Source organism: Vitis vinifera, chromosome 5 (genome assembly GCF_030704535.1).
Source record: "Vitis vinifera cultivar Pinot Noir 40024 chromosome 5, ASM3070453v1".
Lineage (NCBI taxonomy): Eukaryota > Viridiplantae > Streptophyta > Magnoliopsida > Vitales > Vitaceae > Vitis > Vitis vinifera.
In genome coordinates, this window is record NC_081809.1 from 308,789 (window position 1) to 322,445 (window position 13,657).

General features: G+C 36.0%; 1 protein-coding gene across 1 annotated transcript; it reads left to right on the forward strand.

Moving 5' to 3' along the window:
- Positions 1–261: 261 nt before the first annotated feature.
- LOC100244742 (lipoamide acyltransferase component of branched-chain alpha-keto acid dehydrogenase complex, mitochondrial) lies at positions 262–13,657 on the forward strand. Its single transcript, XM_010651278.3, has 8 exons — positions 262–1,730; positions 5,304–5,450; positions 6,319–6,444; positions 8,060–8,460; positions 9,958–10,205; positions 10,780–10,868; positions 11,855–12,082; positions 13,408–13,657. The coding sequence occupies exons 1-8, from the start codon at positions 1,527–1,529 to the stop codon at positions 13,519–13,521; spliced, it is 1,557 nt and encodes a 518-aa protein (XP_010649580.1). The 5' UTR covers positions 262–1,526; the 3' UTR covers positions 13,522–13,657.

Sequence of the window (13,657 nt, forward strand, 5' to 3'; positions counted from 1 at the left end):
AAAGATGGAGGGCCTCCATGTGATAATGGATCCTTGGAAATGCCTATGTATCGTTGATGATTAAAGCAAATTACCAAATTTAGCTAAACATGTATGCAAAACTTGGAAAGGTTGTGGATAAGCATGGGTAGGGGATGAAAAAGTGGCGTATTATCATGTGAATGAGGATCTTTCAGGACAAGTAATCATGTTCGTGACTTGACACTAACCAAACTTTCACCACTTCTTTTTAAGATAAAACCAAACTGCTCCAAACTACATGGGGCTCAAAGCTAAAAGCCAAAACGCACATTTTTTTTCATTAGGGAACATGAGTTGATTAGAGCCCATAACTTCACTACTTTTTCTCTCTACTGTGGAGTTTGCATAAATGGAGAAACACTGGACATTCAGAGAACCTTATTTCATACATTGAGAGGTGATGGAGGTGATGTAAATGAGAGTCCACCAGCATGTGAAGAAGACCAGATCAAGAAGCCCTTTCTCCTATTCCTCCTATTGCTCCTATTCTCCCTACTCTCCCTATTCTCCCTATTCTCCTATTCTCCTATCTCACATGCCATGGGGCTGCCTGGATTCCTCTCAATCAACATTCATACTTTCTCCCTTCTCGTCATCATGACTTGCCTTTTGATGTCTGCTCCATTACCAGTAAACCCTACACCCCAGATTAAACTCATCTAGACTATTGCACCATCATATATGCATATATGCATATAGCCTCAATACATCTATATATTGCTATTTCATCTTTGCATTTATGATTAATTCCCCAAAAAGCTTAATTAGTTTTTATAATTTAAATGCAATTCATTGTTCAAGTTACTTTAAATTCTTTTAGTCAAAGAATTTGTTTGATTGGCATTCTTGTTGTATCTAACAGCTTCTAATTTATCATTGAGAAGATCCTCTAGTTCATTTCTTAAGAGATTGATGCCCTAGCTCATTCAAACTTCAATTCAAAAAATCAACTATGTACCATAGTACTAGTACTGCCATGATTGGTGTCGGTGAAGCCTGCCCCATTGTCTAGTGGTTCAGGACATCTATCTTTTAAGCCGCCTTCTACGCCTTTTCCTTTAGCGCCACTTCTGCTTTCACTTCCAAATAGCTCCCATCCTCTTCTTGGTCGGGAAAAGTATAAACAGAAACGGACGTCGGCAGGTTGGGCCACACAAGCTCTGAAGATAGGTTAGAGGCCCGTAAACCTGATGTGGACCCAAAAACTGCTGGCCTTATCCTATGGGCCTATGATGTTCCAGTGCTGGGCTTCTGATATGGGCTTGAATCCGGGCTTTCTTGATTAAAGAGGGCCTGATATTCTAATTAATATTTAGATGGATAACACTGATTGATGATATGATATCCTCTAATGGATACTGACGTGTCCGATCTGAACGAGCACGTGGACTTGAAAGGCGTATACTGACACTGTAGAGTAGCCAAGTTCGACCGGTTTGCCCGCCACCTCACTTCTCTCAGTTGGCTCTATCTTCACGTTTTTCTAGCACAGTTTCCGGAGAGCGATGATTAGTCGGGGGATTTGGCAGCAGAAGTGTCGTAACGCCATCCGACGATGGCTGCGTTCCTGCGCTGCCCAAACCTCGCCGCTCTCTCCGTCTCCGGTCGTATCGCTGGGGAATTCATCGTATATAGGGTTTTGTTCTCAACCGATCGTCTCCCGATACGCTATGGCGTCGTTTTCCATGGTCAATGATAAGCTTATGGATGTGAGTGTACGCTGCTCTTGGCTTTAATTATGTGATTTGTTGATTATGCAAATGTTATACAACTGATGAAATTCTGATATGGTGAACTAATGTTGATCGTCATTTTAGATTTTCCTTATCTCTATTACGCTGATAAAACCTTAGATTTTTTCTCCTTTTGCCTTCGTATGGTGCGAGAAAATCAAGGAAAGGAATAGAAAATTTTGTATCGCATTTTTTTTGTTGTTTTCGTTTTATTTTTGTTAAAACACACACAGATTCACCCTGAGTTAGCTAAATAGTTGGATTAGGGTCGGTTGGGCGGGAGTTTCCATTTCTAGGTGATTGTAATTTGTGGGAGAAAATAAATGGTATTTCAATTATGTTGTGGGCAATTTCACATGCGATTTTATATTGAAAAAAAAAATTAAGAAAGCATAAGATGTATAGAAGGATGGAAGGAATGTACAAATGGAACCCCAAAATATCAATGATATTTCAACTATGTTTTTGGTTTTTAAAAATTTTTAAGCATATTTGGTTATTCTAAATTCTATTTTTTTTAAATAAAAACCAAAAATATGTTTGATAATATATGACAAGAAATAGAAAAAAACTTCTTTTTTTAAAAATGATTTCCCAATTTTTTTGACAACCTTTGGGAAATTTTCATTGCTCATATGTAAGGCACTAATGTTTGATAAAAAAATAATAAGATGTGGTTGTGACTTCTCATTTTAAACCTTGTTTCCTTTATTTTATTTTTTATTTTTATCAAATTTTAAAAAACAGAAGTGAAGACATGTTACTAAACATGGTTTAAAAAATTATTATCAAAACTCTAATTAGAAAAATAAACATTGAAATAGAAAAGTGTAACCAAACATACCCTTATGCTATGTTTGGTGTGAAAATAGCTAATTAGTTTAGATAAATCACTCAAGAAAAGGGGGGGGACAGGGGAAGGGTTTGAATTGGGTGTTAAAGACTTTTTAAAAATCATTAAATAAAACAAAAAAATAACGAGTAATGCAATAGTAAATTAAAGAGATTAAGGAAGAGGGATGTGTAAACTCATTTACAGTGATTTGGTACCCCACCTACGTCTACTCTCCTCAAGTTCCTAATCGAGTGAGGGTTCTACTATCACCAAGACTTTAAGGCCAAAGTCTTTAACCTTCTTACGCTTAAATTACTAGGTCCCAATGGACCTTTACAATGTATTCAAGTATACAACCCCCATGAAGTCTATTTCCTCAAAAGAAGTAAATAAAAAATGAGTTTAATACTTCTAATCCTAGAACAAATTAACTTCACAATACAAAAGAAAAGTTTGGATGGATTTAATAAGTGTACTCGAGAATTTGCTAGTGAGAAATCAATGCACTTATAAAAAGAGCTTTGAATGTGGGAAAAGAGAGGTTTTTGCAATTGAATGTTATTGTTCTCTTATCAATAAAAGCAGTGGAGCTCTTCAATTTATAAGTTTTCAGCTTGGGAACCCAAAAGTGCCATAAAAGCACCTTGATCAGTTGAGCTATGGTTTGATTGGTTGACTAGCCATTGGATATTAAATGCTTTGCAAGTAATTGTTGGGGTTTTTGAGCTAAATCGGAGGTTTGACCAGCCCTCGACCAATCCTTGCTAGGTTGAGGCAAAGCTTGAACCAGCTACACCCTAGCTACTAGAAGAGAGAAAAAACTTGGGCACCTCAACTGGTCCTCGACCAGTCGAGCACAACTGGTTGAGCTAATTCCCCAACCAATTCAATCGGTCACCCTACCTAAAAGTGCCAAAAATGTCCTAGTATGAGGTTTGAATCTTCCAGTAACATGTGTAACCTTTCTTAAAACCTTTTTAAGTTGGTTTAAAAAGAATTTAGCTTAAGGTTTTAAATTAAAACAAAGATTCATCCAAATTTATGATAAAAACATCTTTTTTAAGCTTAAGTGAGGATAAAAACTAGCTTTTAAGTGCATAAGAATAGTTTTAGATCTAAGTGCACCTATAATTTCCATCTTACAAATTTTTCTAGACACTTCAAGTCTTCAAGAAAACCAGCTTTGAGCTTTCTTTTATATTTTCTCATTTAAACCTAAAAACTTCACTCTATTTAAATTAGTAGTTAACTTAACCTTGTTTTGTAATTATCAAACTTGATTAAGAGAACTATTGGGCTAACATTTGGTTCCAAAAAATTATTAAGGAAAGAAAAAAATGGTAAGAAAAATGATTTTCTCATGCTTGGTTTTACCATAAAAAATATGAAAGAAAATCAATTATAATTAAACAGGAAATTATTAAGGAAAGAAAAAAAATAGTAAGGAAAATGATTTTCTCATGTTTTGTTTTACCATAAAAAAATAATATAATTAAAATTAGTAAAAAACTTATACATTTTCAATTATTTAATCTTTATATAGAAGAGCTTAAATAAATGGAATGAGTTAGTAGTAGCATATAAAATAATTTATTAACTTTAAATCTATCGTTTATTTTCTTTCCCTTTTTCTTTTCTTTTACTTCTTCTCTCTATTTTCTTTCCTTCAAAATTTCCACAACCAAATATAACCTTTGTTCTTTTTCTTTTCCACTTGCTTCAGCAACTAAACTGAGCTTCAACTCATCCAGAAGACATCTGTACTTATATAGAACCCACTTATCAGGTCCTGTCTTGTTTGGGGTGAAATGCGCTATAAAATTAGGCACTAGAAAATTCTTCTGAAGTTCACATCTTGCTTGGACTACTTCTCCAAGTTGGGTCACTCTCTGGAAGAGTTGCTGCTCCCTTTTCACTATGCCAGTAGAGCATTCATTTTTTCTGAAGCCTCATGCATGTAGTTCAACTTAATCAGTAAAACTAATTGTTTGCTTCTCCTGCTGTTTGATGGATGCCATATGTCCTTTACCATATCAATAGAATTTTTATGGGTGGTAATAGAACACAAGAAAGAGGGAAAATTTGATCTTTTTCAGGCAATCAATTCCCCACTTCCCTGTTCTTTCTTGGAAGTTACTTGCTATGATTTACTGGAGTCATATCATACAAAGGGAAGTCAAATGATGCATTCATTGTTATTAGGATGAGCCACGAGAGTGATAATTTCTTTCCTTTCCACATAATCTTACAACATAAAAGTCTTGTGGCTTGTGTTATGGAGTGGAAAAGTAAGGTGATAGACTGATTCTTCATCTGGCTTTCCTTCCCTGCATAGTTTGCTGGTTTTGAATGTTTAATTGGTATAACATATTTTTGATGATTTACATCTTAAAAATGCAAGATGAGGAAACATATTCTTTTAACTGTTAATATCATAAATTTCAATTGTCATTTTAGGATCCTTTGCTTGATCAATAGCTACCAAAATGGACTCTCACTAATTTATTTATTTATTTATTTTCCGTTACAAATGGTTAATCTGTCTTTTGTACTTTGCGGGTTTTACATTGAGAACCTTATTATGATCGGATGTCTTCAAACAAAATAAGGTAGAGCACAGATAAAGACACTTCATACTTTAGGAGGTTTCCCTATAGACTGGTGACATCTATTAATGTGTCATGTATGTTGGTTTTTTTTCCTTCTAATTGCAGTTGAACATTCCATATAGCATAAAGAGATCTTGCTTTTCGAGTCATGCTCTTCTTGATCTTCCTGCAAGTGGGATAGTTAGTATACCATTGGCACAAACAGGTGAAGGTATTGCTGAATGTGAACTTCTTAAATGGTTCGTGAAAGAGGTGAGTGAATGCTGCTGGTTTTGCATTTTGATTATTTGAATTTATTTGTTGATCTGTAGATTGTTGTTCAAGGTCTGGTTGAACCCATAAGATACTCACTTGCTACCTTCTGGTCCTTATCCAAACTGTTAATGCTCTCTATATCCCCCATTGCAAAAATGCATGAAATTTTGCTTTTTCTTGCATTTTGTATTTACCCTTTCAAATTCATTTTTCCGTTTGCTTTTGAGTTCAGTTTAAAATGATGTTAGATGTCAATCTCTATGCTGTTTTGTTGTTATTCTCATGATCCACTCGATACATATATGTTTGCTACAGGAAAGGATGCAATATTTGTCATTGAAACATGTATCATAGGAAGATCTCAATTTTCATTAAATACTGATATACTGCTTTTGGGCCTTTTGACTTAGATTGCAATGTTGACATTTTTTTTCTAAGATTTGGAATTTTTACTATTTTTTATTGGGGAATGAGGCTTCTCTTGTGAGTGAAAGTAATATCTTATGTTCTGGATTGTTAAAATGGAAAAGACATTACAGATCTGGAAATAGGAATACCTATTTCATTGTGGAACAAGTAGTATATGAATTGTACTGTAACAATTGTCAACTTCTTTAACTCGTTACCAGTGTGGTGACCTGTATTATTTGTTTTTAGTTTGTTCAATGGTTTTATTATTCTTTTTCAATGAGTCATTCAGCTTGGCACCATGCTCTTCTTCTGTAACTTAACTTTGTGTATCTAATTAGGAAGCTAAACTATGCTGATAACTGGAAAGCATCTCTTTTGAGGTTTTGTCCATGCATGCCTATTTTTTGTTTTGATATTTTGACCAAACTAAATATTGGTAACCTTATCCTGACAGGGGGATCAAGTTGAAGAATTCCAACCACTTTGTGAAGTTCAGAGTGATAAAGCAACAATAGAAATAACTAGTCGCTACAAAGGAACTGTTTCTCAAATTATCTATGTCCCTGGTGACATTGTAAAGGTAAAAACTAGAACATCACTCTCTGTAATGGGCATTCTGTTTCCATTTACTGTTTTATTATGTCAGTTATGATTTATCTGATGATTGATATGTAAATAACAACCAGCTCAGAACCGGATATGGGAGTCCTATATATCTATTCGAGTTTTGCTTCTTAACATTAGATAAGCATTTCTGACCTGATTGTGGAAACGGTAGTTGGATTGCTGAATTATACCATTTTGCTGCCCACAACATTAATATAGTGTGGCTTACAGAATAGATAACACAAATGCCCTGTATAGGTAAAGCAGCTGGGACAGCAATCCTCAGGCTGAATACTGTCTAAAGCCAAAAGGAAAGAGAAGGGGGACCAGCATAGGACCAAAATGGGGAAGGGAGGCAGAGGGCCAGAACAAAGCCAGAACACTGACGCTGAAGGTCAAGACCTGGAAAAACCAGAAGCAGTACAAAGCCAGAACCCTGTCGCCAATGGTCAAGGCCAGTATGAACCCCAAAGAAAGGGCAGAGGACCCGTAAAGAGCCAAAAGGAAGGAAGGAGGTTGAGAGGAAGAGATCGCTGATATTTAAAAGTTCTGCGCCAAACTTCAAAAGAAGATTATGAGGAAAGGAAAGAAAGGGTGAGACTTGAGATCGGAAAAAGGACTAGGATGAAATGGGGTTGATTGAAGTTGCATGGATTAGAATTGAACTTGACACCTTGTAAATGTTGGAACATCTAGATATGGAATTAAAGCTTTATGCAGAAGTTATAGGAATTGGTTACTCCTTTTCCATCTCTAGAATCCTGCCTTCTCTGTGGTCCTTCCTTTCCAAGTTGAAGCACTATAACCATTTGGTCACCATTCTCCATAAGGCTTCCATTATTCTTTAAGTTGAATCAGTATAGTTGCAGAAAAGTTTGGTTGAAATTTTTCCAATTGTTTGGCTAGTGAGGTTGGCACAGGAAACAAAGAAAAGGAAGGCAAGGCACTGCATTTGAAGGATTTCCATATGGAAGGTAATTCTTTCTTGGATTGTGCTAGATATGCTAGTGGACTTTAGGTGGGACAGTACATCTTCCAATGAGGAGGCTGAGTTCCTGGTGTAGAAGGGAGAGCCTTCACTTTGGTGGTTTTTGAGTCATAATTACCCTCCCTGAGAATTAGGTTGGGGTTTTTGAGCGAGCTCTTTTGGTTCCATAGAAGGATTCCTATTCTTCCTGTTGTATATTATTCCTTTTTTCTGTTAGGTGTTACCAAAGTCTTGTTTCTTATAGCCCCAAAAAAGTGGTAAAAGGAAAAGTGGATTCTTGATTAGAGGAACTTGCCAAATTAGGGTGTTTTTGGCTTTCTGCAACTTCATTTCAGTTTGCATTATGGCCAGAAACTATAGTTTACTAAAGTTCTAGATATACTCCAAAGAAGTCAAATATCTCTCTAGCCGGATAAATCAACATTATTTTTTCCTTATAACAAAAAATGTTTTCAGTATGCAATCCATTATACTGTAGTAAGGAATAACACCAATATCAAGATTTTGAAAAGATAACAGGTCTGCACTTATTGGCTTTTCTGGACAGTGGTTTGACATTCTGAAATGGTATTTTGATGCTTTTTGTTCAATAAAATTGCAGGTTGGAGAAAGCCTTCTGAAAATGGTTGTTGAAGAATCTCAAGGTTCAAACCTGACCAGCAATGCTCCAGATGACATGAAATCAATGGGTGCTGAGGTATGTGACTCAAGTATTCAAAGTTCAGACTTGAGGCACAGTAACACAGGTGGAGTTCTAGCCACACCTGCTGTTAGGAACCTTGCAAAGCAGTATGGTGTAGATATAAATCACATCCTTGGAACTGGTCAAGATGGGAGGGTATTAAAAGAAGATGTCCTCACACATGCAGTCCAGAAAGGACTCTGTAAAGAACCTTCTTCCTTGAGTGTTAATTCAGTGGAGCACTTTCAAGGAGAAGAGAAATACTCTCATACCTTAGCTGCAGATGGATGGCAATATGAAGATAAGACAGTTCCAATTCGGTAATACTTGATACTAAGCTCAACCTTAAAAGTTCAAAACCATGATTTAGCTTGTAATTGTGTGTCATTTGAGCTGGTTCATTTCCATGTGGATAAAAATACCTTGTTAACTTTTACTATAATCATATGATGGCAACTAAGGAACAAAATCCAAGCCTGATATGGCAACTAAGGAACAAGAATCCAAGCCATCAGCAGTAGAAAGCCTAGACAATGCACTGCTTTTTTTGCCCACGCTAGTTTGAATTACATGCCATCTGAGTTTTATTTTCTTTAGTCCCAATAAATACCTTTTGGAATGAGAGAAGTATAGGAGAGTCTATGTTATTACAACCCTTTTGATGCAGGCCAAACCTGCACGTACCTTTAACTGGGAGCATAAGTTGCCCCAAGGAGGACTATTCCATTTCTAATAGCTGAATGCTTTTCAACTCCAGACAGCTCCATAAAACTACACAGTATTTAGCAATGCAGAGTGTGCTACTAGAATTGTTTTCACTCTTATAAAATTTTGGATTTTTACCCTTCACTTAGTTCATTTATATTAGACTAAATGAGTAGTATAATAGTTGTTGATTAGTTATAAGACGTGTAGTCAAAAGTTTAGTAAGACTTGTTGACCATACTAGTTACACGAGTTCCAAAAGTATGGCACCATGGATGCTAACTAAACTTAATTGCATTTCCAAAGTACCTTAAACAAAACTAAAAAATGACTGATATTGTTGAAGCTCAGCATCATTAAAAGTGATAGAAGCACCCCTAGAATTAAAATGATTCCACTATTTTCATTGGACTGGCATCTTTTGCATATAAAATGCTGATCAGGGTGCATGAAATTGGCATTTTAGCAATATTAGTGTGTGCACAAAGATAAGAGTGCTTTGTTGAGTACCTTCAACATGAAGGTAAAATTATTCAGTGGTGGTGGTTGGGCACTGGTGAATAAATTACATTTATAGGCAATGATATGGGTGTTACTAATATTTATCTTGTCATGTTAGTGAAATTTGGAGTCCATTTTGGAATCTTTTCTGATTGGGATTTTATTATCGTTTAGTCATGCAATTACTCTTGTGATATCTATGGGTACTTGAGGGCATTTATTTCTTGCCGAGGAATATAACTTCTTTAGCTACTTTTTACTTAGTACACAAAATGATAGTTACAGATGTGGTTAGATCTCCTCAGCTACCAAGTGGCCTAGATCAAGGTTCAGGCCAGGCCCATCTGCTGCCACCAACTGGAATTTCAGGCGTGGCATCATTTTGTAGAGGGTTCATTACATGATTGAAAACTTGCTGTAAAAAAGTCTCCAGCCTTAATGGATCATATTTTGATCCATAAATTTGATTCAAATGGTTGGGACAAGGCTTGCTGCTTCTGGTTCTGATTTGGACTGCTAGTTTTCCTTTATCATTTTTGATATATGGTGTCAGTAGCGCCAATCTTTGGCATTAAAGTCAACAGCATGTTTATGATGTGTTTTTCTTTCAGAGGATTTCAACGTGCAATGATTAAATCAATGACCTTGGCTGCTAAGATTCCACACTTTCATTATGTAGAAGAGATAAATTGTGATGCACTTGTGAAACTTAAAGCATCCTTCCAAGAGGAGAATCGTGATCCAGAAGTCAAGCACACTTTCCTCCCTTTTATGATAAAGACACTTTCGATGGCATTGAGCAAATATCCCTTATTAAATAGCTGCTTCAATGAGGAGCTGCAAGAAATCACTGTTAAAGGTTTGATTCTGCAAAAATGATTGCTATATAATGATAAGCGGTAATAATCAACTGAATCCATATATCACGTGTTGCATATTAGTGCAATGGCTTTATCCTTGCGGCAGTGACAACATGCTACAGTCTTCATTTTGAGGGCAATTATTGTTTTTTTATTGCTTCTATTGATGTTATGCTCCGAAGCATTCTTTTGAAGAAAGAAAAATGTATGTCTGGACATGGATGTGCTGTCAACAAAGTGTCTCAGCAGCAATCGATAGAGACATAAATACCATTCTTAATAACATAATGGACCCATGCTTTCTAGAAGACAATAGGAGGATTCAATTTTAATCGCATGTCCAAGCACATGCTAGGTTATCTGTTTGAGTTACATGCTAAAAGCTATTTGCTATGGATTATTGTGTTTCATGTACAAGTTTTATGATCGTAGGCATCAAAATTGCTTACCACAGATATCTGTGTTCATCGATGTCAGGTTGCTGGATTCTCTAGTTGTTTGTTTTTGCTTGCAATACTAATATGCTTTTTGTTTTCCTTGAATACAACATAAATTTTCTTTTATTCTTTATAGGCTCCCATAATATTGGAATTGCAATGGCTACCCCACATGGTCTAGTTGTTCCTAACATAAAGAGGGTTCAATTGCTTTCCATCTTGGAGGTTAGTTCTGTATAACTTCTTGTCTATATTATAGAATGGTTTGATCTTGTTTCCATATTTACAATTGAGGTATGAAAGTAGTTCCTCGATCCTTGTATGTTTGACCAAGAAGAAAAAATGGTGAGTAGAAGAAAGTTTTGTTTGGAATGCTCCTACTAAATTTGGTTAATGGTCCTCTGTTTGAATTCTTGATTAAAACTCAGACTAGGGATCAATTGATGAAGCCTGATGGTATATGGAGTTCTTGCTGCTTCTCACTTTTGTTCCAAATCTAGTTGTGTGCTCTACTCCCTGATGTTATGCAGTTCTAGGAATCAGTGGATTGAACTAATGCTAGCATTTCAGATGGAGTGTGTTGTGAAAGAGTAGTTTTTAAATGCTTTATTTGTGGTCTAAAGGGGTGGTGGCAGAAATAAATTCTCTTTTCTAGAATTTGTATGTTGTTTGGGAGATGTAAACTAGGGTTCTATTGCTTTCTTTTTTGCTTTGCACTTCTGTGCTCCTTGTGTGCTTCCTGTGTACTGGGGTATGATCCACTGTTTTTGTTAGACTTTTTCTAATAAATGTACTCATTTGAATATCAAAACAGAAAAAAAGAGGAAAGCAAGAGAAACAATGCCTGCATGACAAAGTATGAATATTGAGTTGTCAGTTCAGCATTCTCTCAATCAATTGGTTACCAATTGTTTACTATGAATAAATTGATAAGCACTGACTCTCCTGACTATTAGGGTTGGGAATGAGCAGCTGTACACACTGCTTCTCTTATTATCAGATATATGATTTGTTGTAAATCATTCCATGGAAAAGGTTTAGAAGTTCAATTTCATGCATTTTCCAATCTTGTATTATAGTGCAATAGAAATGACACTGCCTGCATTCTGTTCGCAGTATTTCAAATTCTCAAGCTCATAAATTTTTTTTAATTGGCTCACTTCTCAAATGTTGCATTCATTTAACTAAAACATTTTCTTCTATGATTTTAGATAACAAAGGAGCTGGCACGGCTACAACAATTAGCATTAGCTAACAACCTTTGTCCTGAGGATATATCTGGTGGAACAATAACTTTAAGCAATATTGGTGCAATTGGAGGGAAGTTTGGCTCCCCCCTCCTCAACTCGCCTGAAGTTTCCATCATTGCAATTGGCCGACTCCAGAAAGTTCCACAGTTTGTTGATGATGAAAACGTGTATCCTGCATCAATTATGACTGTAAGTATTGATTTATTCTTGAGTCACCTTCAACTAATAATATTTAGAAAACATTAGAACTCGAGGAACCGGCTTGAACCGAAGAGAATGCACACAAACTACATAAAAAGCGTTAGTAAGAAGCCAAAACGAGTTCTTTAATGTAAGGACATAGACGTTCCCCCAAAATTACCCAACTACAAATGATGGCATGATCAACAGTAGGATGCTTTGATCATCTTACCAAAAATAAGGCATAATAGAGTTAATTTACCTTTCCAATCGAGTGAGTAAGGTTCTAATCAATCCGTAGGATAAGTGCTGTTAAGTGGTGTGATTGGATGATTTTCAAGGAGGTGCACAGGTGGCAATCTTCACCCCTTACTAGCAGGCTGTAGCATATCATATTTAGTCTCCATTTTTACTTCTAGCTATGTCTATGGCTGGGCATGAAATAAACTCATTCACCCTCATAGTTTGATATGTCCGCCACTTGCTACATATGTCTATGCCAAATTTGTAAAAGCATTTGTATGTACAGTAAAGTTTAAGGGATTAATGTCATTATAGGTTATCTTTACTGGCAATGCTATCAGCCTGTAATGCTAGGGTATGCATTATTCAAAATGCTTCTGGCTAATTATTTAATAACTGTCAGCTAAACATGAAAGTTCAACCTACTGAAAGATACATGGGGTTTTATGGTGCCTAGGAAAGTCTGATACCTTGTTATGCCATGTTGTGGACCTATAAATTGATTTTGTGAAATATATAATGTTTCATAAAGCATGACAAAGTGCCTGATCAAGGTACTTTGTGTCCGTTCCACCAAAAAACCTTTCCCCTGTGTGGTTAACATGATTCCACCAAATGTCTGGTCTTTGATGTGGTAGGCTGTGAGTTTCGATTGCCACAGCACCCCTTATTGGCTTCGTTGGATTGTCAGACAATCCTTTTGTTGCCACTACTCATTTTAAGATTAGCGAGTTTTGAAACCCTATGAGATACTGGGTTTGGTATTTGCCTATATTTTCAGTGAGTGCCTTTTTGGAGTTTAAGGAGTTGGAGTTGGAGTGCCCAACAATCCTTTTGTTGCCACTACTCATTTTAAGACAAGCGAGTTTTGAAACTCTTATGAAATACTGGGTTTGGTATTTGCCTATATTTTCAGTGAGTGCTTTTTTTGGATTTTAAGGAGTTGGTCACCATATGGTGTGTATGAAGTTATGATAATCTGGTAGTTTAAATTGGTTAGATTTTTTGTTGCGGGGTAAATGAATGTGTTTTAACACTAGTATTTTGGATTTATAGATGAAATAATTTGGCCGTGTCTTTCCCCTTCTCAGGTTAATATAGGCGCTGATCATAGAGTCCTGGATGGAGCAACAGTTGCTAGATTTTGTAATGAGTGGAAACTATACATTGAGAAACCTGAGCAGCTCATGCTGCATATGAAGTGATTCAATCCTGCCTTCCTGTAAGCAGCAGGATGTTATTTTATTTATGTCAAATAAGCCTTAAAAGAGATGTTATTTTATGTCAAAGAAATTAGCCTTAAAATGCCGATAATTTTTCTCCCAAAGAGACATTTCTGAA

Excerpts from the sequence above, each read along its gene's own strand:
- LOC100244742 (XM_010651278.3), top strand. The coding sequence starts at position 1,527 with ATGATTAGTCGGGGGATTTGGCAGCAGAAGTGTCGTAACGCCATCCGA. Across the intron at positions 1,731-5,303 it reads TCAATGATAAGCTTATGGAT|TTGAACATTCCATATAGCAT; the intron begins GTGAGTGTACGC and ends TTCTAATTGCAG. Across the intron at positions 10,206-10,779 it reads GCAAGAAATCACTGTTAAAG|GCTCCCATAATATTGGAATT; the intron begins GTTTGATTCTGC and ends TATTCTTTATAG.